Raw genomic sequence first — 22,140 nt, 5'->3', positions numbered from 1 at the left:
TGGTTGCCGGATGCGGTGAGGAGCATGTGCGACTCACCGTCGCGCGTGACGAGGATCACAGTGTAGTGACGCGGGTGACAGTGAGACGTGACTTGGAAGCACGGTCGAGGAGAGCGGGGACAGTGAGGGACGCTCGGGACCCGCGCACGTTGCCGGCCGCGTCGTCGGCGAGGATGGAGACGGCGCCGTAGACTGCTGATGGGACACGGGGACTCTCACGGTGTACAGAACGGGGCTCATGGCTGGATGCGGATGGTAGCGCTGATCGCATGGGCGCCGCCGCTGGAGGCCGGGGGGACGTCAGCGAGCACGATTGGCGGAGGCAGATGAGAGCGCGCTCAGGAAGGCCCATGCCGGGGCGCAGAGAGGGGGCTGGGAGAGGGAGAGGAAGGCAGACGGGGGCCATGGCCGGAGATAAGCTGATGAGGGCGACTGGTCGGAGTTCGCCATGGGCAGTGACGAGCAGGCCGCGCTGTGTGGCCCGGCGCACGCGTGCGAACCGAGTCCGAGCTGGGCTGTCGGCTCTGGCGCTCGTCCCTCCCCTTCTCAACGCCCCCAGCAGCATCTTCCTCCCTCTCCCCATCATCCCCCCCTCCGCCGTCGTCCCCTCCTCCTGCGAACCCGTTACCCCGAAGAGCGCCTACCCTGGACTCCGACGACGACGACGACATGCTCAACGGCCACGACGACGACCCCATGGCGTCGGGCGCCCTCTCCCCCGCCCCGCTCAGCAATAGCGATGATAGCGACAACACGATGCAGGTCGACTCGGATGTCGATGTGACCCGCAATCCTGACGCCGACGCGGACGGCGAGTACGACGAGGAGGAGGCTGATAGTGTTCCCCACGCCAGTGGCGCCCCCTCCTCCTACCATTCCAAGCGCGTGGTATGTGGTTACGCTCTCTGGTGGTGTTGTTCAGGATGTTGACATTACAGGGATCATGGCAGGTGAGGGATGAGGACGAGTCGGTACGCGCGTCTGATGAAACCGTCCTTTGCACTGCTCATAGCCACAATTTCCAGGGGTACGAAGACGAACCAGAAGAGCCGAACGATGACGACGAAGATGCCTCGTATGCAGACGAGGAATATGGTGTGCCGAAGAAGAAACCACCAAAGAAGAAGAAAGGAGCTTCGAAGCCCAAAGGTACGTCTTGCCGCTGCTCGATTCAGAGCTTCTCCTCAAGCATTCGCGCGCGCAGTCATTCCTCGACAAGCCGTCCCCGACTCTGACTCCGATTCCGACTACGGCGCGCGCTCGAAGAAAAAGAAGAAGACGCGAAACGCGGGCGATGAACTTCGCGTCTCGAGTCGAGGAGTGAGGATCCCCAACTACGTCGACGATGTGCAAGATTTCGAGCAGTTTGACGACGAAGCGGATGCCGTTACGTACACAGAAACCGCCGCTCCAATGAAGGAAGAGGACGAAATAGAAAACGTACTCGGACACTGTAGGGATGAGGGACACGAGAACGACCCGGAGGATGACTGGTACACGAATATTGTACGTCCATCACTCCATATATGCGCCTATGTTTCTACAACATGTCACGGGGTAGCGTTTCCACATCAAATGGAAGAACTTCTCCCACCTGCACAATACGGACGAAGTGTATGAGTTCCTGAAGCGATTCAAGGGCCTCAAACGCGTCGACAACTACATCAAGGCATTCAAGATGGACCAGGAAATCCTTGCCGCCAGGAACCTATCGCCAGAAGAGAGGGAAACTATCCTGCTCCGACGAGAACGCGATAAGGAGGAGCTTGAACTGCACAAGACGGTCGAACGCGTCATCGCACAGCGCGAGAACGAGACAGGGCAGGTCGAATACTTCTGCAAGTGGAACGGACTGAATTACGATCACTGCACATGGGAAGTCCAGGATGACATCCGACCTATCGCGAAGGAGCAGATCGACGCGTTCCGACAGCGGGAAGCGGAAGCCAAATTCCCGTTCAAGAGTGCAGTGTACCCGCGATACTCTCGCCCGCCGTTCGAGAAGATCAAAGAGGACCCGTCGTATCTTACCGACACCGGTGGTGAACTCAAAGACTTCCAGCTCACTGGCTTGAACTGGCTAGCGTATCTATGGAGCAAGGGCGAGAACGGCATCCTTGCGGACGAGATGGGTTTGGGGAAGGTGTGTTACTCGGTGGTTCTGGCGCATATAACCATCGATGCTAAATGTTTGTCGCCTGCGCAGACTGTCCAGTCTGTTTCTTTCCTGTCATATCTGTTCCATGAACGGCGACAGTATGGTCCGTTCCTCGTGATCGTCCCTCTGTCTACGATCACCGCCTGGCAGTCGCAATTCGCGACATGGGCGCCAGATCTGCATGTGGTCACATATATCGGCAGCGCCGCCGCTCGTGCGGTCGCACGCAAATACGAGTTTGGGCCATCCTCCAAGAAGCTCAAGATGAACGTCTTGCTGACCACCTACGAGATCACGCTCCGGGACGTGAAGGAGTTAGGCGAGATCAAGTGGCAGATGCTCATGGTGGATGAGGTACGTGTACAGTGGCACAGCTGAGCCGGAGATGAGCCGTCACTGAACCCTCCCGACAGGCACATCGCCTCAAGAACTCGGAAAGTCAGCTTTATGAGGCTCTCCGTGGGTTCTCGGCTGCATCCAAGGTGCTCATTACAGGAACACCGCTCCAGAACAACGTCAAGGGTAGGTCTATAGCCGTTTCCAGTTCAATCGGTGTGCTTATAATATGTGCTGTTAGAACTTCTCTCATTAATGCATTTTCTCATGCCGGAGAAGTGTAAGTGTGGGTTTCTTGCGCGGACGAGATTAGCATCTAACAATAGCGATGCTCAGTCCTACTAACGAACGAGTTCGACCTCACGGACGCGGATCATGAAGTGAAGATCAAGGAGTTGCACAAGCAGCTCGAGTCCCTTATGCTGCGTCGTCTGAAGCGCGACGTCTTGACCTCGCTACCGACCAAGAGCGAGCGGATTCTTCGCGTGGAAATGAGTGCCATGCAGACTCATTTCTACAAGAACATTCTCACGAAGGTACATCTCTTCTGCCGCGACGCATCACCCAATCCACACGCTTATTTTGGTGCCAGAACTTCCAAGCCCTGGTCAAGAGCGCCAATGGCAACAACAACATCAGTTTGTTGAACATCGGTCAGTACGATCGCTCGTCCTAGTCGAGACAATCGCCTAAAATTATCACCTAGCCATGGAGCTGAAGAAGGCCGCGAACCACCCTTTCCTCTTTGAGGGGGCGGAGACACGCTCCAACAATGACGAGGAGGTTCTCAAGGGCCTTGTGATGAGCAGCGGCAAGATGGTCCTCCTCGACAAGCTGCTTCACCGCCTACGCGCCGATAATCACCGCGTCCTCATCTTCAGTCAGATGGTCCGGATGCTCGATATCATGAGCGACTACATGACGTTGCGCGGCTATCAGCACCAACGCCTCGACGGGACCGTCGCATCGGAGCAGCGGAAGAAATCGATTCAGCACTTCAATGCGCCCGGGTCGCCCGACTTCGCGTTCCTTCTCTCCACGCGTGCCGGTGGGTTGGGTATCAACCTCGAGACCGCCGATACGGTCATCATCTTCGACGTGAGTATTCTGTCCGCATGCGTCTGCCTCGGCCCTCATACTATGTGCGCCGCGTCGCAAACACGTTGCTGACGCCCCCTTTCCGTCTCCCTCCTCGACAGAGTGACTGGAACCCCCAGAACGACCTGCAGGCGATGGCACGTGCACACCGTATTGGCCAGAAGTCGCATGTCAGCGTCTACCGGTTTGTGAGCAAGGACACTATGGAGGAGGACATTCTAGAGCGGGCGAAGAAGAAAATGGTCCTCGAGTATGCCAGTAAGTGATCTCATCCTGCCTGCCCTTCCACCACCTTCATGATGGACGCCATCCAGTCATCAACCAGATGGACACGTCGCAGGCGCACCTCAGCTCGAAGGGGGGTGGCTCTAAGGACCCCTCGAAAGCCGATACGTTGAGCAAGGACGAGCTCCACGCGGTCCTCAAATACGGGGCGCAGAAGATGTGCGTTATCAGGGCATGCCCTCTGCCTCGTTCCCGACTCATTCATCGGTCTCCTTTCAGCTTCGACAAGGATGACAGCCAGCAGAACAAGAAACTTGACGAGATGGACCTCGACGATATCCTCAATCGTGCTGAGCAGCACGAGACGGTCGCAGCCCAGAACGAGGGCGCGTCGCTCGGCGGCGAGGGCTTTCTCGAGCAATTCGCCAATATAGCCGACGTCAAGAACGACATGAACTGGGAGGACATTATTCCCGTCGAAGAGCGTCAACGGTTTGAGCGCGATGAGGATCAGCGCAAGGCCGAGGAGATTGCTGCGGCGGAGACAAAGGACAGGAAACGGTCCCACGCACCCGTGTCCTATGAAGGTATGGACGTCGAGCACACCTCCTCGGCACCCCCCGCGAAGAAGCCTCGTCATCCTGCACCTCAACGGAAGACACCTAGCCAGAAGGCTATGGAGCTCAAGGAGCGCGACGTTCGTGTACTCGTTCGGAGCTTGCAGAAGTGGGGTGACATCAGGCAACGATATGACACCATCGTGCGTCTTCCTTCTTCGTCTTTGCTGACCGCTGCTGGATCGAGATCCACTCCGCTAGGTTACCGAGGCCAAGCTCACCGAGAAGAACCGTGGCATGATCCAGGATGTCGCGGACGACATCATTGAACTCTGTGCCCGCGCCGTCGAGGAGAACAATAACGAGAAGCGGGCACGTCTCGAGGCCGGCGAGACCCTCACCAACGCGCAGAAGAGCAAGGCCGTCCTCGTCACGTATAGGAACGTCAATAACATCAACGCTGAGACTGTCCTCTCAAGGCATCGTGACCTGCAGATCCTCTTCAAGTACCTCGATCCACTCAGCGAAGACGAGCGGTACGACTGGACGATTCCTATCGAGAACATCCGTCCGACGCTCAATTGGTCAGGACGTTGGGGTCCTCAGGAAGACGCGATGCTCCTTGTCGGCGCGTACAAGTATGGGTTCGGCAATTGGGAAGCCATGGCCAAGGATCCTCGTCTAGGTCTTGAGGGCAAGTTCTTCCTTGAGGAGGGAAAGAAAGGTGAGGACGCGGCGAGCAAACCCATCCCCAATGCTATCCACCTCGTCCGGAGAGGAGACTATCTGCTGGGCATCCTTCGAGAGCACGACGAGAAGATTCGTGCGATCGAGTCCACGCTCACTAGGCGAGGCCAGAAGGTGTCAATGTCGCCACCGCCGCCTGTCGCGTCAACGTCGTACGCGGCCACCGTCAGGAAGCGGGCGGAGAGTGAGGCTGTGGCCTCAGTGGATGAGGGTGCGAACAAGAAGCGGAAGCGGAGACCAACACCCACCTTCACCGACTCTTCTTCGTCCGACGAGTGGTATGTATACATTTGCATAATTGTCATCTACTTAATACTGAGTCGCCCAGTAGCCCATCGATGGATGAGGCGGCTACGAAGGAGGAGTTGCGGCCTGTCAAGAAGCAGCTGGTATGTGCCGTCTTCTTGCGAACATGAACACCGTATTGATCCATCTCTGCTTAGAAAAACCTCAAGCTCTCTGGTGGTGACATGCCTCGGGAAGACAAGGTTGCGATTCTCAAGGAATCGTTGGCTGCTATCGGAAAACGCATAGAGGTTGTATTGCAGGCGAAGGCGGCTGCGGGCGAGGATCGCGACAGATGGCGACGACACCTCTGGACGTAAGTGCCCTTGTTTAGTGTCCAACCAGTTCTCCATGCTCAATGTAGCGATCAGATTCGTGACGCTCTTCTGGCCCAAGAAAGTCAAAGCGGGGAAGCTCGAGGAAATCCATGCGAAGATGGTCATGAAGGAGGGCGCACCGAGGGCTTCCTCCAGTGATGGCACCTCGGCGGCGAAGAAGCCCAGGCTAAGCGTGGGTGCATCCAGTCGAGCAGGTGGGCCCGCCGCTCCATCCGCGTCCACGAGTTCTTCGCATACAAACGGGAAGTACCGGTGACATTCGATCTTCCCGCTCTGTATCGTCCGCTACCTCCGAGATCTTCGCTCCCCTATCTCATGCCTCTATTGTCATCCACTGTATCGCTGCACAACCCCGGTCTTCACATTCATGCTGTACTTTTGCGACCAACATACCTCTACATACGAACTCTACCCTCCGCTTAGTCTGGCTTGTTTATCCATCAGTGTCACCCCGTACGTTAGCTACATGCTCCATCCCGACTCTATCTCGTTCTATTTGCTGTCAGTCAAGGATTCTCCATGTTTTCGTAGTAGCATATACAGCGCGCAATCATCACAACGAATTATGTGTAACATCGTGTCATCATCGTCGTAGTAATACAACAGTTTATCACATCGCGTTCAGTTACTGTAAGTAGTACCTCCAGTTCCGCAGTCTATGCCAAGGGGGCGGTCAGCCGGAGGTGGACAGTCGTGACGATCCTGGATACGCGGACCTCGGCGGTCACTTGCCCTAGATTGATGCGGATACGAAGCCAACTGCTACAGTGAAGATGTACATGGGGTTCCAGTGGACGCACGTCGCTCCTGGTCGTCGCCTCCGCCAGTCGCCATATCCGTACCGCGTATCGGCTCCCGTCGACCGTGGTGCAGGTGGATACTGTGGGCTGCGCCTCTGTTCCTACTTTACACCTACGGATATGCTGTGAACGATCGGCAGCACCGCCCGCACGAACACAAACGTAGCAAGACGTTTGGGGTTGGCGTGATGAATAACGGAACGACCGAGACCAAGCAGCACGAGTGGGGCACTCACTCTCGGCCCTGGACGAAGATGGCCGGCTTGAGCGTCGCGGTGCCCCCGCTGCGCTTGCGGGCGCGGGGGCTCGCGCCGATGCTGACGCTGACGAGGGGCTGGCCGTTCGCGACGGAGCCGACGCCGGCGCCGCCATGGCTGGTGAGGCTGGACTTGCGCTGTCGAGAATGCGATCGACGCCTGGACGAGCTTCCTGTGCCTGCAAGTTGCGGCGCCGCTGCTACCCGCGCAGCTGCTCCTCACGACATCAGCACAAGCCACGAGGTGATCAAAGAGAGGAGTCGACGCACCTTCGACGACCTTCGCATCCGCCTCGCGGTGGAAGCTCTCCATAAGGGCCGTGTAGCGCTTGACCTGCCACGCGAGCTGGCTTGCGCGTGCGACGTTGCCCTGGCTCATCGCCCACTTGCGCTCCTCCTTGAACCGCCGCCGCTCTGAGTCCGCGAGGCTCGCGCGCGCGCGGAGCACGGCGACCTCGCGCTCCTGCGGCGTCAGCTTACCCTCCGGGTCGATAGAAGACGGCACGGAGTCGAGCGAGATCGAGGGCGCGGTGCTGCAGTAGGTGAGCGTGGGCGTGATGGGCCGGATGTCGCTCGAGCGGCCGTGGCGGTCGTCGTCTGGGACGACGTGGCTGCGTTCGCGCTCTCGTTCGCGGTCGCGATCCCGCTCTCGGTCACGTTCGCGTTCGCGATGTCGGTGGGCGCGCGTGCGGTCGCGCCCGAACGAGACGAGGCGGATGCGTTTTGGCGGCTCCGGGGGTGGCTCGCGTGCAACGGCCACCACCGGGGCGCGGCCGACGACGGACTCTGCCCCAAGGCCGATGCCGGGGGTACCGTCGACAAACTGGGCGAGGAGGTCGGTGAGGAGGACGCCGAGCGCGACGCCGAGGACGGTGCAGGCTGTCTGGACGACGTCGCTGAGGCGGACCCAGTCGATGACGAGCTTGGCGGCGACGCCAGCGACTACTACTACGACCGCCTGGGGTAGCTGTGTGAGGGTGTTGTGGATGAGGACGCCCTGGAAGAGGCCGTTGAGGAGGTAGTCTGGGGTCGAGGGAGGGTGTGTTGGGTCGGAGGGGAGGAGTGCGTTGATGAAGACGCGCGCGCCGAGGGCGAGGAGGAGGGGAAGGCCAGTCGTGAGTTGCATGCAGTTTGGAGAGCTGTCACGGGCATGAGAGGGTATCCGCGAGAGGCGACGGCCCCGGCGAGTGCGAGCACGACGAGGACCACGACGAACAGGACGTAAATTCCGGCGCTCGCCCAGCCCGAAGTCCAACCCCCGCGAGGCGCACACGTGGAAACAACAATCACTCCCTCGACCCAGACGTACAAACATTCCGCGGCGACGACGCAAACAAGACGTAGGATGCCGGCCCTGATACGAACAACAAGAAGCAACTCATGATGTTACGTCCCAGGACTTTGTGAGGTATGGAGCCCACACTCATAAACGAGATCTATGGCAACACTGGCCTGTAGGCGCCTACCACAGCAAGGTCCAAGGAACGCGACCGCAGCTAATGGATAGGACCCCGCATGGCCAGCTACCGCATTCACAAGAAACCTTAACTGCACCAAGGGACATAGGCAGGACATGGGCCGCCGCAAGCTACGGAAGTGATACGTCAAACCATCTCCAGCCTGCGAAGATCAAGGCGGCTCGCCTGTAGCACCCACCATCCAGAGCACTGGCAGCGTCAGATCGTATGCTGTACTTCGCGGACAGATATGATCATCTCAGCTTTGCGAAGCTATGTCAAATCAAGTATTGGACAGAGAACATATTCATGGGAGGTTTGAATTGCTCCTGCGCTCACTCCTCAATTCGCCCTTCTCCCTTCGCATTCATGGACAAGCAAGGCAACGCCCGCGTAGAGCTACGTGCAGTAGACACCGACGCTCTCGCCCTAAACACAAGCCTCTACTATGCTGCTGACTTCTCTTATATTGCCCTGGACATCGCCTTATCCAGTGCTCTCTTCGGTATGTGTTTTGCCACCTGAAAGCTTGTGAGCGAATCTAGGTACTCAAACAGCAGCAGGTATCCTAACTTCCCTCGTGGCCGTCGCAGTCACCATCCTAATGTACGAACTATTGGCCTGCATCATTCATATTTGTTGCGCTGACGCGAACGATAGACGAAGGGGATTGGGTCACAGGCCCGTGAAGTTCCTCCTTGCAGCGACCTTGATCTTGTATGGATCTACGACGGTCTACATGGCATCACTAGCGATTTATGTGACCAGCGTTCATCGTCTGGTTTCGCACGCGTCACTCGGCATCTCTTCTGAATCATACGCAAATGAGACCCGAGTATTTCGGGACGACATACTGAGGCAATCGTGGATGATGACCATTTCCCTCGCGATCAATGTCTGAGAGCCGTCATATCCTTCTCAGAGCATCGTCGTTCGAACTTACGCAACCTGCAGATAGGGATCGGCGATAGCGTAGTGTGGTGGCGCGCTTGCTCGGTGTGGAGAAGCAGGGTGGTTTACGCAATTGGTGCCATGTTCGTTGCGCTCATTCTCGGTACGTTGTGCAGAGCAAACGGCACTCTCGTTGTCATTCACTATATGTAGCTCATGAGCGACACGATAGGCCTCGGGGTGAAAGCTGTCTCTGGCGTGCACCAATGCATAGAGCCATGCAGGCAACCGGCATTGCTGCTACCCCAAGGATTCTTTGCTGACGCCTGTGCCGGACTATCGCTACTCCTCAATATAGTAGCAACAAGTCTGATTGGCTACAAAGCATGGTGCGTACTCCTACTCTTGGATGATCAGTGATGCACTGAGCATGCTCCGTTCGGTGGAGTGGATGCAGGGGACACAAACGCTTCCTTCGTGAACATCTCGGCGCTGGAAAGCGCAGGACGAGAATGATGAGAGTTCTTGCCCTATTGGTCGAGTCCGGATCAGTCTACTGCCTCCTCCTGGTATGCAAGCGCTAGAAGAACTAGGCGCCAGCTGATCATTTCGTATGCTACAGCTTGTCGTCCTCATATACGAAGTGACCCCGGCGCTTACCCCCTCCTCCTCCGTGCATCAAAATGGCTTTTTCAGCGCGATTGCATATTACACTTACGCCTGCTTCATCCCAGTCATGGTGAGTGGCTTGTGTTTAACTCGCTCCGCACACTTTCCGGCTGACATGGCCTCGCCCTCGGGAGGCCATTTATCCGGTCCTGATCATAAACATCGTCACGCTCAATTGGTCGCCCGTTCAGTACAGCCTGACCGACCTCAACATTCCTGTCGACCCCTTTACATCCCCTTTCCCGCCCTCTGTCCACGACGCAGTCACTTGGACAGTGCAACTAATGCTGCCCTTCATGCATCATGTCTCGCATGATGTAGTAAATAGCACTGACACATGTATGAGATATACCTGAATACTTACTCCACCCAAATTCATAACCACTCAGGATCAGGGATGCGGTACTCTACTACAAGTTCCTCTCTCTTGCCACGATACTAGGCTTGTCTCCGCGAGGACCGCAGCGTGCGGTCCAGAAGGCATAAACTCTAATTCTCGATCACTAGAGCGCTAGGTTGCAGACATGAAACGTTAAACACCCCCGCCGACCTGTCCATCTTGACAACAGAGGCTCCCAATACTCTCGCGATGCGAGATTACATCTTTCCCCCGAGTTTCGCCGCATATATGCGGTGTTGCGGAACCTGCGTGGCAGTTGGCATCCGCTGCACTGCTGCGACGGTTAGCCATCGGCTTACGCTAAACGACGTAACGCTCCTGCCTTTCTCCCTATCTTGGTCTCAGCGTCACCTCTGAGTTCTGCGGATCAGGAAGGGATGCCTCCACGGGAATAAAGTCTTGAGTAACTCGAGGTCGCAGGATCTTAGAATTTTAGAGCTCTACTGAGTCTTAGGTAGACAAAACAGCGCGCGGGAAGGGTGCCATCATGTTGAGGGTCTGGGTCTGTTCTGATTGAGGTTGCTACCAAAGCATGCAGCTGAACAATGGGATGTCAATACCAGTCAAGTGCGCGGCAATGCAGCAGCCCCGTAAGCAGCTAGTGAACAAACAACATCTACTAGTCATCAGCGTTCGCGGCCGCGAACGGTCATATAGAGTACATGGAGCAGTGCAGACATACGTAGCGGTGAAATGACCGTTGAACTCGGCGGAAGGAAAGATCACTGATCGTACTCGTACGATGGTGCCGCTGGTCGAGAGATTACGTGGGTGATTACACGTTCCAGGACCAGAGGGCCAAGCGGCGCATCGCAGCCAGCCATATGGTGTCCACGCACAGATCGAGCTCCTTGCGCAGCTGTGATAGCGGACCCAGCGGTCGCAGCCCGTCATCTCAACTCATTCTGCCTCGAACGGCCCGCAGACTGAGGCTACGACCTAGCCGCTTCTATATCCTTCTGTCGAGGATCCTCGATCACATCGTCCTGGGTATATTGAGAGTGTAGGGTATCTGTCATGACCACAGTGCTCATCGTGAAACCCTCGTGATCGCGAGCGTCATGAGGAGAGCCGGGAGCTCCATGACCGGTCATGTTGACTTGTGTCATGCTGTGTTCAATGGGCGACCAGTTGAGCGCGACAATGACGATGATGAGCACTGGATAGATGGCCTGGGCGCACGGCGGCACATGTCAGCCATAGTCAGCCAGCGGGGCGCAAAGTGCCATGACCGGACGCTCACTATGACAGGGATGAAACACGCGTACGTATAGTACGCGACTGTGTCGAGGAAGCCGTTCTGATGCACGTCGGGCGAGACGAAAAACGCCGAGCTCGCTTCGTATATGACGACAATGATCTGTGGGGACGCGCGCGTGCGGTCGGTCAGCGGAGAGCTCGTGCTCGAGCCTTCGAGATGTGGCACGTACCAAAAGAATACAGTATATCATACCCGATTCCACGAGGAGCGCGAGCGCCTTCATCGCGCGCATCTTGCTGCGACCGCGGCCAAGTTGTCCTCGCAGAACGCGTCGGTATACCCTGCCCAAGCACGACGTCAGCCATTGAGATGCGCGACACGACGCGCTGGACACGCGGCGGGTCGAGTAGGAACATTCGCACCCACCATGCCTTATGCCCAATCAGGATCGTTGCGATAGCGTTGACGGCGAGCGATAGGATGGCGCACACGTCGGTGAAAGCACCGTTCGGCAAAAGCATTTCCGGCTGTCGGCAGGGACTCGTGCAGGTCTCTACACCGGATAGCGCCTTGACTCCAAAAGCTAGAAACGAATGAGCTCGAGACATCACCATAAAATACTATGCGCTACGCACCGAATACGAGCATGATCAGGAGCGGACCAACGCAGTACACGACCCTGTTTTTCCACAGCACGCAGGCACGCCACCAGACAATGCTATCGCCGATCAGGATCTAGGCATTAGGTTAGTTACTAATTTCAAGGCCACACTACGGCAAGGTCGCCATACATTCATGCCGAGAGCTGCTGTCATCATCCATGATTGCTTGAGTATGTCGTCCCGGAACGCGCTGATGTCTGCGTCGCTGAAAGAGTCGGAGAAGAGATTGCGCTGGGCCTTGGTGACCAGACGGTTGACGCTGACAACGTAGCTCGCCAGCCCAGCCATATAGAGTGCCGTCGACCCATATAGCAGCAGCGTGCTAGGGAGGAGGATCCTCACAGCCGTATGTGCTAGTCCTCTCTGGCTAAATGAAGGCCAAAATCAGGTCTTCGTAGTCCACGACAAAGTAGGTAGCAAGGGCACGTACGTCAGGAAGATCAGCGCGACAAAGACTAGCGACGTCAACACCCCTGTCCACAAATTCAGACTATATTGACCCGGACAATGCGCGCCGCGACGTACCAAAGAGAACGCTAGACAGAGCAACATCCAGAACCGCGTAAGGAAAGTCGGCGGCGTAATATTCGGTCGTGTTCAGTGCAAGCTCATTGAGGTTTGCAGCTGGCCGTAGCTCCAGGGCGGCCACGGGAACCAGTAGCATACTCGTTCATGGAGGGGCTTCCAAGGGGGAACGTGGCAGGCGCAAAGGAGAGGCTCGAGCCCGTCGTTCATGTTTTGAGGCCCTAAACAACCAAACGTTCGCGTGGAAGATCAGGGAAGATCTGCGTTCGGCCGGACTGATCGAACCATCACGGGAGCACGATGAGGGGTTATCCGGTGCAGTCCTCGCACGTCAGCATATCTGACTCGGGAGCGAGGCCGACATGACGGTTACGTTGATGTGAGGCGGTCGTATCATTGCTCCTCCGTACTTGGCAAGGAATGTGTACGTGCTATCTCGAGCAAAGAGGATGGGACGCGCCTCCTTTGTCGCCTGTGCTGGGCGTAGTGGCTCTGGGCCGATCGAAGGTGGATGCCACTAGCCGGGGCTCCGAGCATTGCGTCGGTGAGCCTCCAGGAGCTTGGGAATCAAATGCCGCCAAGGGCGCAGATTTATGCCAAGTATGTGCTGAGTACTGATGAAGAATGCGAGCGTCGTATGAGCGCCGCAGCCGCGTTACTTGGTGCCTGGCAGATGAAATGGAGAGCCCGTCCGTGATATTCACGGCTCGGGCTTTAGGTAGGCCATATCCTCATGCGGACGCGCTTGCACTTATCTGCATACCATTATATACAAGCAGTCAATTTCCCAAGCCTCGATATCGTGGATGCGGCTGGGTACTTTTGCTTCGCAAGGGAACTCGTAGGAGTCAGGGTGGGGAGATGATATAGCGGTGAGGAAGAAGATGACATGAAGACAACAGTCTTGGCAGACATCGCAGTTCAATCATACAATGAAACCAAACCAGTAAGTAACGTACAGCAGCGACATATCGGTACACTGTCCCTCTCAGGCCTCCGTGTCCACATAGTTAGCCATCGGGTCCTCAGTCATCCGCCGGTTCATCCGGTACGCCTCTGCAAACCGCGATAAGCAAGAGGAGATGGAAGACAGCAGCAGAATGAACTTACCGAGCTCTTCCTCCGACACCTCATAGCTCTTGCCCAGACCTCCCTTTGGCTTCTTCCCTCCGCGGTCGTCATCGTCATCTCCCCTAGCCTTCCGTTTCCGTTCCTCGCTAAGGGCTTTTGAAAGCTTGTCGTGGTCGAGCGAGAGGTCACCCTCGCCCAGCCGCTTCTTCGAGAATAGCTCCTCGGCCTTCTTCTTGCGTTCGTCAACGCTGCTTGAAGGCACGGGCGGTGGTGGCATGGAGGATGAGGGCGGCGCGGACTCCAAGAGCTGCTGTGCACTAGATGCGTGCGCCGCCTCAATACCTGCCTCGCCCGTGCAGTACGACATGTGTATAGAGGAGTGACAGCATGCGTAGCCCCATATGCCCGTAGCAACATCATACCACGAACCCCACACGGCAGTATGGTTGTTGACGTAGACTAACGGGAGATATTGTCAATACTTCGGCCTCGGAATGTCGAGGCGAAGCACACACACCATCCTCTGGATACTTTGACCTTGTCTTGGCCCGCTCCTTGCCCTTGATGACCTGGCCCGTCCGAGAGTATTCCACGTACTCCTCCGTCTGACCCTGCAGCAGCTCCTTCGGTGCCTTCTGCAGGTACTCCTCTCCGCCGTACTTCGCGAGGATGCTGACTTTCGTAGTGTCCTTGAGCTCTTCCTTCTTTTTGACGTATTGCAAGTGCAGTAACTGGCCCTGTGTCGGGAGTGCGTTCACGTGGACGTCGTTTCCCCGCGCCGCAGCGTTCCATGCGAACAGCTGAAGCTTCTGCACCTCGGGAGCCTCGCCGGAAGAGCGCAAGAAGTTCTCGCCCGCGAATTTTGACTATACTCGCATAAGGAAGGGAAGAGATAGAGATACCATATGAAAGACGCACCTCCTCTGGTGGAACGCCCTTGTTCGGATTCTCGCGCATAGAACGAGTCTTGGGGTCGTAGTATGCACTTGACGGGTCCAGGTTGATGAGGTACTTCGCGGTATCCTCACGAATACGCAGGTTCCGCACTGTGATCCGCGTCTTCGTGTCCAGCTTCTGGCCCACCGCGTCCGCGCTCTCCGCATACTTGTCCTGATCCTCGTCTTCGTCCTCGCTGCTCCCAAAATCGTCGTCCTTCCCCTCAGCCTTCTCCTTCCCCGCCTTCGCCACCTTCCGCACCGCCGCGAGGTCCGTTGTCGTCCGCTTGTCGATCTCCTCTTCCCTGAGCTTCTGCCTCGCCGCCTCGACCGCCGCGTACTCGTCGTACACACGTTTGTGCTCCGCGGGGTCGTACCCGTTCCAGCGGTCGCGCTTCGCATCGTAGCCCGACGCAACGTCCTGGATGACCTCGTCCGGCGCGATGTCCCTGTTGGTGAACTTTGCGCCCTTCTTGCGCGGCCGCTCGAGGCAGTCCTGCCGCTTGTGCGTCATCGCACCGCAGTTCTCGCACGCGCCCTTGCGATACTTTTTCGCGGCGGGCCCCGCCTTCGCGCCGCGGTCGTACCAGTTGTCGAGCTTGTCGGCGGAGCGGTCGTAGTCGGGCATGCGCTGATGGCTCAGAGTGGGTTTGCCGGTGTCGAGATACCATGGCACTTGAGCAATGTATTCTGGGAGCAGCAAGTAAGCCTCCCAGGAGCATTCCAACTACTAGCAAGGTACACCTACGAGGAATGTGAGGGTTGATGGCTTTCCCTTCCTCATCGAGGGCTGCCGGGGCAGTACCAGCCTTCCGCGCCGCATCGAGGTCTTTCTGCCGTCGAAACTCCTCACGAGACAACTTTCCAGTGGCTGATGAAACAACAAAGTTTGAGCAAGATGGATGAAGCTGGATGCAGCGCAGGAGACGCACCAGAAGCAGAAGCCATGTTGAGGAACAGTTGTGGACGTATGCAGTCAAGGCTAAGCCGGGGCTGGAGCCACAACACTTGCCACTGAGGTAAGCATCTGGCCGCCCAAGTCGCCCCAAGTTGCCAAAACAAAAATACCACATTTTGACAGTGACGAGATTCGAACTCGCGCGGGAAACCCATCACGGTTTTGGAACAATGCCTAAACGTGACGCCGTAACCACTTGGCTACACTGCCATGCTTAATACAGCTTCAGCAGAGACAGAACTGAAGTTATCACCGCACACCGAATGAACCCCGGAATGATATTGCGTCTATCGTTACAAGTAGGTTGTTCTGCGCAGGTCAGGAGCTAGCAATTGGTAGGCGTTATGTATGACAGAAGACAGAGCGTGGGAGGAACTTGAACGGACACGACAGGCACCAAACAGACGGAGACATATGTAAGACAGACACTAGACTGGCAACGGGGAAGCAAACAAAGGAGAGCGGAATCAGCCAAAATTGCGGACAGAGATACGGGTGGTACACGGAGGTGAACACAACACGCGCTCCAAGACTTTGCACATTGTCCAAGGCGACGAGACTGGGGTGGGTAAAGGCAGACAGGAGATGGGAGAATGCACGATACGACATGATAACGAACGAACTACGCCTCGGAACCTGAGCCGTTAATAGATAAGCTTGCCATCGATGCGTCCAATGAGGGACGCTCGCTCCGGCTAGAACTGGGACGCGACAATGATGTGTGGCTACTTGGTGAGATGTCAGGACGTCACTGCATATAGTCCGCTCGTGCCGACCTGACTCACCCATCGCCCTTTTTCCGGTCCCTTGGCCAGCCCCAGACCTTGCGCATCCAATAAGCCATATCAAGTTTGTGCTGCATGACGCTGACGATCCAAGGATGTTCCAGCATCTCCTTTGGTGAGGGGCGGACATTAGGGTCTCGAGTAAGCCTACAAGATAGACCAAAATCAGCATGTACGATGTGGTCTGCGTTGACGCAACTGCTCACGTCTTCTTGATGAAGTCCTTCATCTCGGCGCTGTACACGATGCCTTCCTCATCTTCAAGCTCAGGTGGCTGAACGTGGGAAGCGCAACAGCAACGCGGGAGAAGAAACGTCAAATAAAGCTCAGCAAACGGCAGTGCTAGGGATATGCACGAAAGAACCACGCACCTCGTTCTGGATAATGTACATCATGAGCTCGATCGCCGCGAGATCTGTAGGGAACGGGAACCGGTTTGTGACGAGCTCGAGGAGGGTAATGCCAGTCGACCAGACGTCTGATCGAATGGTGTAATCGTTGCCGGACAGGCGTTCCGGCTATGCAGGACACAACGCGATCAAGAATAGAACCGCAAGAAGCAGACAGAGGCGTGTGTGTCAGCAAAGGCAGCTCATGTAGTCATGTCTGGCGGCAGGACACTCACAGCCATGTAGAGACTAGTTCCAGTGAACGTCCCCGCGACAGAGTTAATCAACTCGCCGGAAACACCGAAGTCTGCGAGCTTGACAACTCCCTCGCGCGTCAAGAGGATGTTGGGTGGCTTGATATCTCTGTGGATGGTCTTCCGCGAGTGCAGATACGCGAGTCCTTGAAGGATCTGCAATGCGAACACGGCCCCGAACTATCAGTCAGTCAAATCCGATCAAACGTCCCACACAAGACGCGCGACGCAGCGCATTGAATCAACGCAGCACGGCGAGAGTTACAGGGGAGTACGTGCCCCACGACGACCAAACGCCTCGCAGCTGGCACACCCCAAACGGGGCGACGAAACATAACGCACAGAAGAGACGACAGAAAAGCGTTACGCACCCCTTCTGCAAGCCGCCCAGCGACCTTCTCGCCGACCCTGCCGCCGATCTCGCGCATGCGCTTCCCGACGGACTCGAGCGAGCCGCCCTCGCAGTACTCCATCAGCACCTTGACCTCGCTGCTGCTCGGGCTGATGTACGCGCCGTAGAAGTGCACAATGTTGGCGTGCTCGGTGCTCGACGTGATCCTGATCTCACGCAGCAGCTGTTTCATTGGGGCCTCGAGCGTCGTGATCGCTTTGCGCGCCATCACCACGTTCGTCCGGCGGTCGCGCACCTTGTACACCGCGCCGCCCGCGCCCTCGCCCAGTCGGGCCAGCTCCTCGAGTGTATCGTCGGACCACTGGTCAAATTCCTCGACTGTCTGCCGGAGGTCGTCCATCGACAACGCCTGCGGGGGCGGGTTCTGAGGCGAGATCGTGTGGTCCGGAGGGCGGATCGTGGGCTCGCTGTCGCCAGTCGGGTGTGAATGGAAGGCTTGCTGCGGCGAGTTATGGGGCTGGGGGCCACCAATCCCTTGAAAAGCGGGACCAGCTCCAAGGCTGATGCCTTCAAAGTTGAGCTTGGGGAACGCAATTTTTCGCCGAGGAGAAGAACCTGGCATGATGCTTGGTGTGGGAACAGATAGAGTGGGTGTGGTTGAGCGCGACGGTGAGCCATTCGAAGGAGGCGAGAGAAGACTAGATCCCGTGGACTGTTCCCTAACCGCCTTGGGGCGGATGTTGAGAGGGGTGACCTCAGGAAACGGGTGAGGAGAGGCCGGACGGTGGAGTGAACGAGGCCCGATCGGCCTGGCGGGGCTGGGATGAAGCGACTGCATCGTGTCGGACGGTGAGGAGGACGATGGTCGCGGACTGAAGCTCGCAACGGCTTTAGGACATCCAGGCGTCTAGCTGAGCAGCCCAGCCCACGTGGCTCGGGCACATCGTCGGGTCTCATATCGCCGCCCGCCCACGGAGATCCCACCAGATGACCACCCGGCACGCTGTCCCCCTCGCCCCGCCCAGGCGGCGGACACGCATGCGTATAGACACCGACGGCCTCGACTGCACGCCCTCACACATTGCTCGCTAACGCATCGATTCACCAGGTGCAGATCCCATGCGGGTACTATACAGTTCTTGCCCCGAATCCAATTCTAGCGAATCGATAAAACATTGCGCTACACGCGTTCAAACCAGGCGAAGCCGGAAACACTCCAGACCGGGAGAACACCAATCATTGCTGCTGGCTGCGGAACCTGTAGTTGAATTTAGGTTCTTTCCTCAGCGCAGCTCCCGGCTCCGAAGGCAGCTCGACTCACGTACCAAGTTTACCCTTGACCTTTCAAGACTTCACCACGAGCCCGCCATCCACGCGCTCCGCGCCATGAACCCCATTCGCGTGCCCGCCTCGGCCCTTTCTACCCCGCCCGCCGCGTCTGTGGCCTCTACCCCGAACGCCTTCTCCCCGTCTCCCACCGTCAATGTTTGTGTTGTTGCTGCCCTGGCGACCAGAAACTTCTTTGACGACCTGTGCTTCTCTGCTAACGACCGGGCCGTGTCCCTTCCTTGGGACGCCCGGCAGCTTCACTCCGGGAGTGATGGTGCGCGTTTTGTCTGCAGAGACTCCCATGTCACCCACGTCGTAACGCGCTCTGACATGGTCGCCCAACATGTCCGAGGGGGCGGCGTTGACACTCGCGCGGCCAGTTGACGAAAGGAACAGATGCAGGCCAGAGCCCTTACCAGCGGTTCCTTGTGCGCTAGCGCGCCCCGGCGCAGGCGGCATCCGCCCGGCGTCGACACTAGAAGCATAGTCCTCTTCGGGCACAGTGGAAAGCCGACGTTGAACCAGCCTGCTGAGAGGGACCGACCGGATATGCTGAGGTAGCCCAGTGTTCTGCAATTCCCGCGCGGAGCTCGGAGAGGAAGGCGCAGCCGAGAACGACGGTTGTGTCATAGGAGCCGCATCTACTCGTCGGAGCCCATACGGCGGGGCGCTGCCATAGGGCGTATTCGGAGGCGCCTTTGGCATAGTAGGCGAATAGTTACTGCCGCGTACCGATGACGAGTATGGGAGGACATAGTCGTGAAGCTGGGCATTTGTCGGGTATGGGTCCGGGAGAGTGCGACGACGAGCATATTCCGCAGCTAGACGAGGAGGGATCTTCTGGCCATGAATGCCGGTGATGTGAGCCGCCGGAGACAAGGGACCCAGGGCAGCGTTACGAGCACTTAGACCGGTTGTACCAAGAGCATTAGGAACAGCTCTCAGCAGATGCTCTAGACGCGATGGTATAGCCTGCGAGGAAAGATAAGTCGAATTCATTTGAGACAAAGCAGCGGCAGCAAGTAGTTCCGGAGACAGCATCCCGCTTTGGTAGGGAGAGAACGTAGACGACCAGATAGGCGAGGTAGTCTCCGGAGGGGTAGGCAGAATACCTTGAAGTTGTTGCTGACGGTAGCTCTGAGCGATGTCCAGCGCAGACGTGCGAGAAGCCAGCCCCTGAGAGTGAGGTAAATGCTGAGACGCGAGCTCTTCCAACAGAATAGGTGACCGAGAAGATTTGAGTGACTCTAAGAGAGAACCAGAAGATGAGGAGGCAGGAAGAGAGGTATTCGAGAGTCCATGTATGTCACTAGAGGAACCCCAAGATGGCGTGGTTAGTCCGTGGCTCCTAAAACGATCTTGGGCGAAAAGCGCGGCCTGAAGTTCGGGACTGATGTCATGGACCAGTTCTGGAGTTGGAAGATCGCTGGCGTATGAAGGTTGCCACCGCGGGCTCGGCAAGGCGCCATCAGGCACAACTTCCACGTAGTTCCTTTCAAGAGAATGCCCCATCAGTCGTCCGAGGTCGATGGGCTCCGAGTGCTTTAGTATGAACTCAGGCGGACGCGGAAGCTCTGCATGGGTCGGATGAGAAGTCGTCGTGTTGTGATTATCTTGCCTTGCACGATTGGTAGGCGCGGCGCTCGACGCTTGAATGTCTTGAGCAATTGAAGGCTTACTGGCATGTTGAATCTTCACAGCGGGTCGTGCCGTTTCACCTGTAATCTCTGCGGCAGGTTTGATTGAGGCGGGTGGAGGATGTACCGACTTCACTTGAGATTTGTTGCTCGTGGCTTCGCCATTCAAACCCCATATGACGCGAGGTAGACTATCCGGCTCCTCGATTATCGTGCCTTCCGCACCCCTACGGACGCTGCATGAGGGGCTGTATCGCGACAGAAGAGAGGATACCTACGAGGGACAGCGTGCATATGGAAGGGACAGTGGGCCGTGCAGCGCAGGAATAGGGCGCGGAGGAGATTGAGTCCAAGCGATCCAACCTGCGTGAGGATGAGCGAAGGGAATGCGCAAGCGAACCACGGATAGGCACCTTCGTTGTCTGACTCAGACGCGGACTCCTCGTCTACACGCGGTTTGAGAAATTCAGTCGAAAGCTGGTTACTGGTATTTGCGATGATTACCACAGAGTCAGGTGAGGATGGGATGGACGGCGTGTGCGGAACGTCAGTCGCCTGCGAACGTACGCGGACGCGTGTGCGCTCTTCGTCCTCAGATCCGAATGGGTCGCCGACGATGCTTTGTGCGTCGAGACCGTCCGACGCTGGGTCGCGGCGAGGGACAGGCATGGATACGACCCGCGCGGTCTTCTTTTCCAAAACGGTCTTCATGCGGAATTTTGGCGTCGCCTCAGGTAGGGACACGACTCGAAACGATGGCTGCCTCATGAGAAGAGTTGTTGGTCTGTTGGCCGGGACCAGATCCGTTTTGTAGGCTCGAGTTGTGGTGGTCATAGAGCGATCAGCAGCGGAGCTCGCGGATTCGAAGGAGACATCGGTCTGGCTATGACTATATGCGCTCTCATCCTGCGTGGTCGTCCTCGAATGTCCGGAGGGTGGCAGAGACGCCGACAGGGCCGTACTCAATTCGTCGGAACGCGAGTTAGATGGGGAGTCTGCGCGTGGAGATGGTGGGATCTCAGGGGTTGGGGTCTTGCGAGAGAGCATGTCCGTTTGAACGCCACGATCAATATACTCTTTGATGAGAGGAGAAGCGATCGATAGCATAACAAAGAATCAGAGCGAAGAGTCTGCGAAAGGGTCGAGTTGGTCCAGATGCAAGTTGAACATGAACGTTCTTGTCAAGAGGCGAGTCTGTCGGCGGAGCCCGAATTACCCCCACCAAAGGCACGTCTCGTCACAATGTGACGTAGCTCCTCGGCCCTGTTTGGCTGTTCCAGATGACAATGCAAGTAAAAGAGCGATGAACAGACCATATAAATCCTCAAGCCCAGTGAAAACCCCGCCTATTGCCAAAGATTGCTGGCTATTGCCGTCTGATGCCGTCTTTTCGGAGCGATTTGGATGACAGCTCGGCGTCTAAAATGGCTCGTTTCATACATCGATTGGCTCGTTTTATATATACAATGGGCCGTTCTATATGTACAATGGGCCGTTTGACGTCAATCGATAGTATTAAACCGGTGTCCGATGTATATATACTGTTCCATCCACATCTATTACATATATGCCTCCCTGTGTGCCGACCGACGGTTATCCTACCATATCCATTCTTACGATCTCGTCCCCAGCTCCTTCGTCCATGACGCCATCGGTGTTCGCAATGCTCTATATATAGTGGGCGAAAGCCGACCTCCCATCTCTGCGCCCTTTCTTCCTCCTTTCACCATCCCTTTCTGTCCTCGGTACTCTCATTCACCGTGAGCCTCGCTAACAGGTAGGGTATCGCTGTCTGTACACGTCAACACAGGTGAGTGGGTTACTC

The 22,140-nt window shown here is 56.9% G+C and overlaps 7 protein-coding genes and 1 non-coding gene across 8 annotated transcripts; 1 reads left to right on the top strand and 7 right to left on the bottom strand.

Moving 5' to 3' along the window:
• Positions 1–55: 55 nt before the first annotated feature.
• DICSQDRAFT_166369 (uncharacterized protein) lies at positions 56–406 on the bottom strand (the record flags this gene model as incomplete). The annotated part of the gene is made up of 1 exon (XM_007361900.1): positions 56–406. The coding sequence occupies one exon, from the start codon at positions 404–406 to the stop codon at positions 56–58; it is 351 nt and encodes a 116-aa protein (XP_007361962.1).
• A 13-nt stretch (positions 407–419) lies between these two features.
• DICSQDRAFT_79369 (uncharacterized protein) lies at positions 420–6,333 on the top strand. Its single transcript, XM_007361899.1, has 18 exons — positions 420–888; positions 951–971; positions 1,026–1,149; positions 1,205–1,506; positions 1,562–2,143; positions 2,207–2,512; positions 2,572–2,680; positions 2,736–2,774; positions 2,831–3,030; positions 3,087–3,147; positions 3,201–3,592; positions 3,694–3,850; positions 3,907–4,036; positions 4,097–4,577; positions 4,636–5,399; positions 5,453–5,510; positions 5,565–5,722; positions 5,778–6,333. The coding sequence occupies exons 1-18, from the start codon at positions 670–672 to the stop codon at positions 5,998–6,000; spliced, it is 4,326 nt and encodes a 1,441-aa protein (XP_007361961.1). The 5' UTR covers positions 420–669; the 3' UTR covers positions 6,001–6,333.
• Positions 6,324–8,301, bottom strand: DICSQDRAFT_132913 (uncharacterized protein). The gene is made up of 2 exons (XM_007361898.1): positions 7,071–8,301; positions 6,324–7,012 (listed from the first exon to the last, which is right to left on the bottom strand). Exons 1-2 carry the CDS (start codon positions 7,924–7,926, stop codon positions 6,777–6,779), a joined length of 1,092 nt encoding a protein of 363 aa, XP_007361960.1. The 5' UTR covers positions 7,927–8,301; the 3' UTR covers positions 6,324–6,776.
• A 2,336-nt stretch (positions 8,302–10,637) lies between these two features.
• DICSQDRAFT_152545 (uncharacterized protein) lies at positions 10,638–12,777 on the bottom strand. Its single transcript, XM_007361897.1, has 8 exons — positions 12,606–12,777; positions 12,511–12,553; positions 12,210–12,447; positions 12,054–12,153; positions 11,845–12,001; positions 11,648–11,759; positions 11,461–11,577; positions 10,638–11,389 (listed from the first exon to the last, which is right to left on the bottom strand). The coding sequence occupies exons 1-8, from the start codon at positions 12,742–12,744 to the stop codon at positions 11,150–11,152; spliced, it is 1,146 nt and encodes a 381-aa protein (XP_007361959.1). The 5' UTR covers positions 12,745–12,777; the 3' UTR covers positions 10,638–11,149.
• Positions 12,778–13,460: 683 nt separating this feature from the next.
• DICSQDRAFT_99034 (uncharacterized protein) lies at positions 13,461–15,594 on the bottom strand. The gene is made up of 6 exons (XM_007361896.1): positions 15,544–15,594; positions 15,360–15,482; positions 14,595–15,301; positions 14,194–14,542; positions 13,716–14,135; positions 13,461–13,661 (listed from the first exon to the last, which is right to left on the bottom strand). Exons 1-6 carry the CDS (start codon positions 15,557–15,559, stop codon positions 13,594–13,596), a joined length of 1,683 nt encoding a protein of 560 aa, XP_007361958.1. The 5' UTR covers positions 15,560–15,594; the 3' UTR covers positions 13,461–13,593.
• A 92-nt stretch (positions 15,595–15,686) lies between these two features.
• On the bottom strand, positions 15,687–15,779 carry DICSQDRAFT_t23. The gene has a single exon. It is a non-coding gene; the product is annotated as a tRNA-Leu (tRNA).
• A 571-nt stretch (positions 15,780–16,350) lies between these two features.
• DICSQDRAFT_50575 (kinase) lies at positions 16,351–18,187 on the bottom strand (the record flags this gene model as incomplete). The annotated part of the gene is made up of 6 exons (XM_007361895.1): positions 16,351–16,501; positions 16,561–16,628; positions 16,726–16,872; positions 16,980–17,153; positions 17,369–17,975; positions 18,018–18,187. The coding sequence occupies 6 exons, from the start codon at positions 18,185–18,187 to the stop codon at positions 16,351–16,353; spliced, it is 1,317 nt and encodes a 438-aa protein (XP_007361957.1).
• A 506-nt stretch (positions 18,188–18,693) lies between these two features.
• DICSQDRAFT_166363 (uncharacterized protein) lies at positions 18,694–21,362 on the bottom strand (the record flags this gene model as incomplete). The annotated part of the gene is made up of 3 exons (XM_007361894.1): positions 18,694–20,542; positions 20,594–20,678; positions 20,729–21,362. The coding sequence occupies 3 exons, from the start codon at positions 21,360–21,362 to the stop codon at positions 18,694–18,696; spliced, it is 2,568 nt and encodes an 855-aa protein (XP_007361956.1).
• Positions 21,363–22,140: the final 778 nt, after the last annotated feature.

Source organism: Dichomitus squalens (genome assembly GCF_000275845.1).
Source record: "Dichomitus squalens LYAD-421 SS1 unplaced genomic scaffold DICSQscaffold_3, whole genome shotgun sequence".
Taxonomy (NCBI): Eukaryota; Fungi; Basidiomycota; class Agaricomycetes; order Polyporales; family Polyporaceae; genus Dichomitus; species Dichomitus squalens.
Note: the sequence above shows the minus strand (reverse complement) of the source record. Positions and strands in the feature narration are given on the sequence as shown.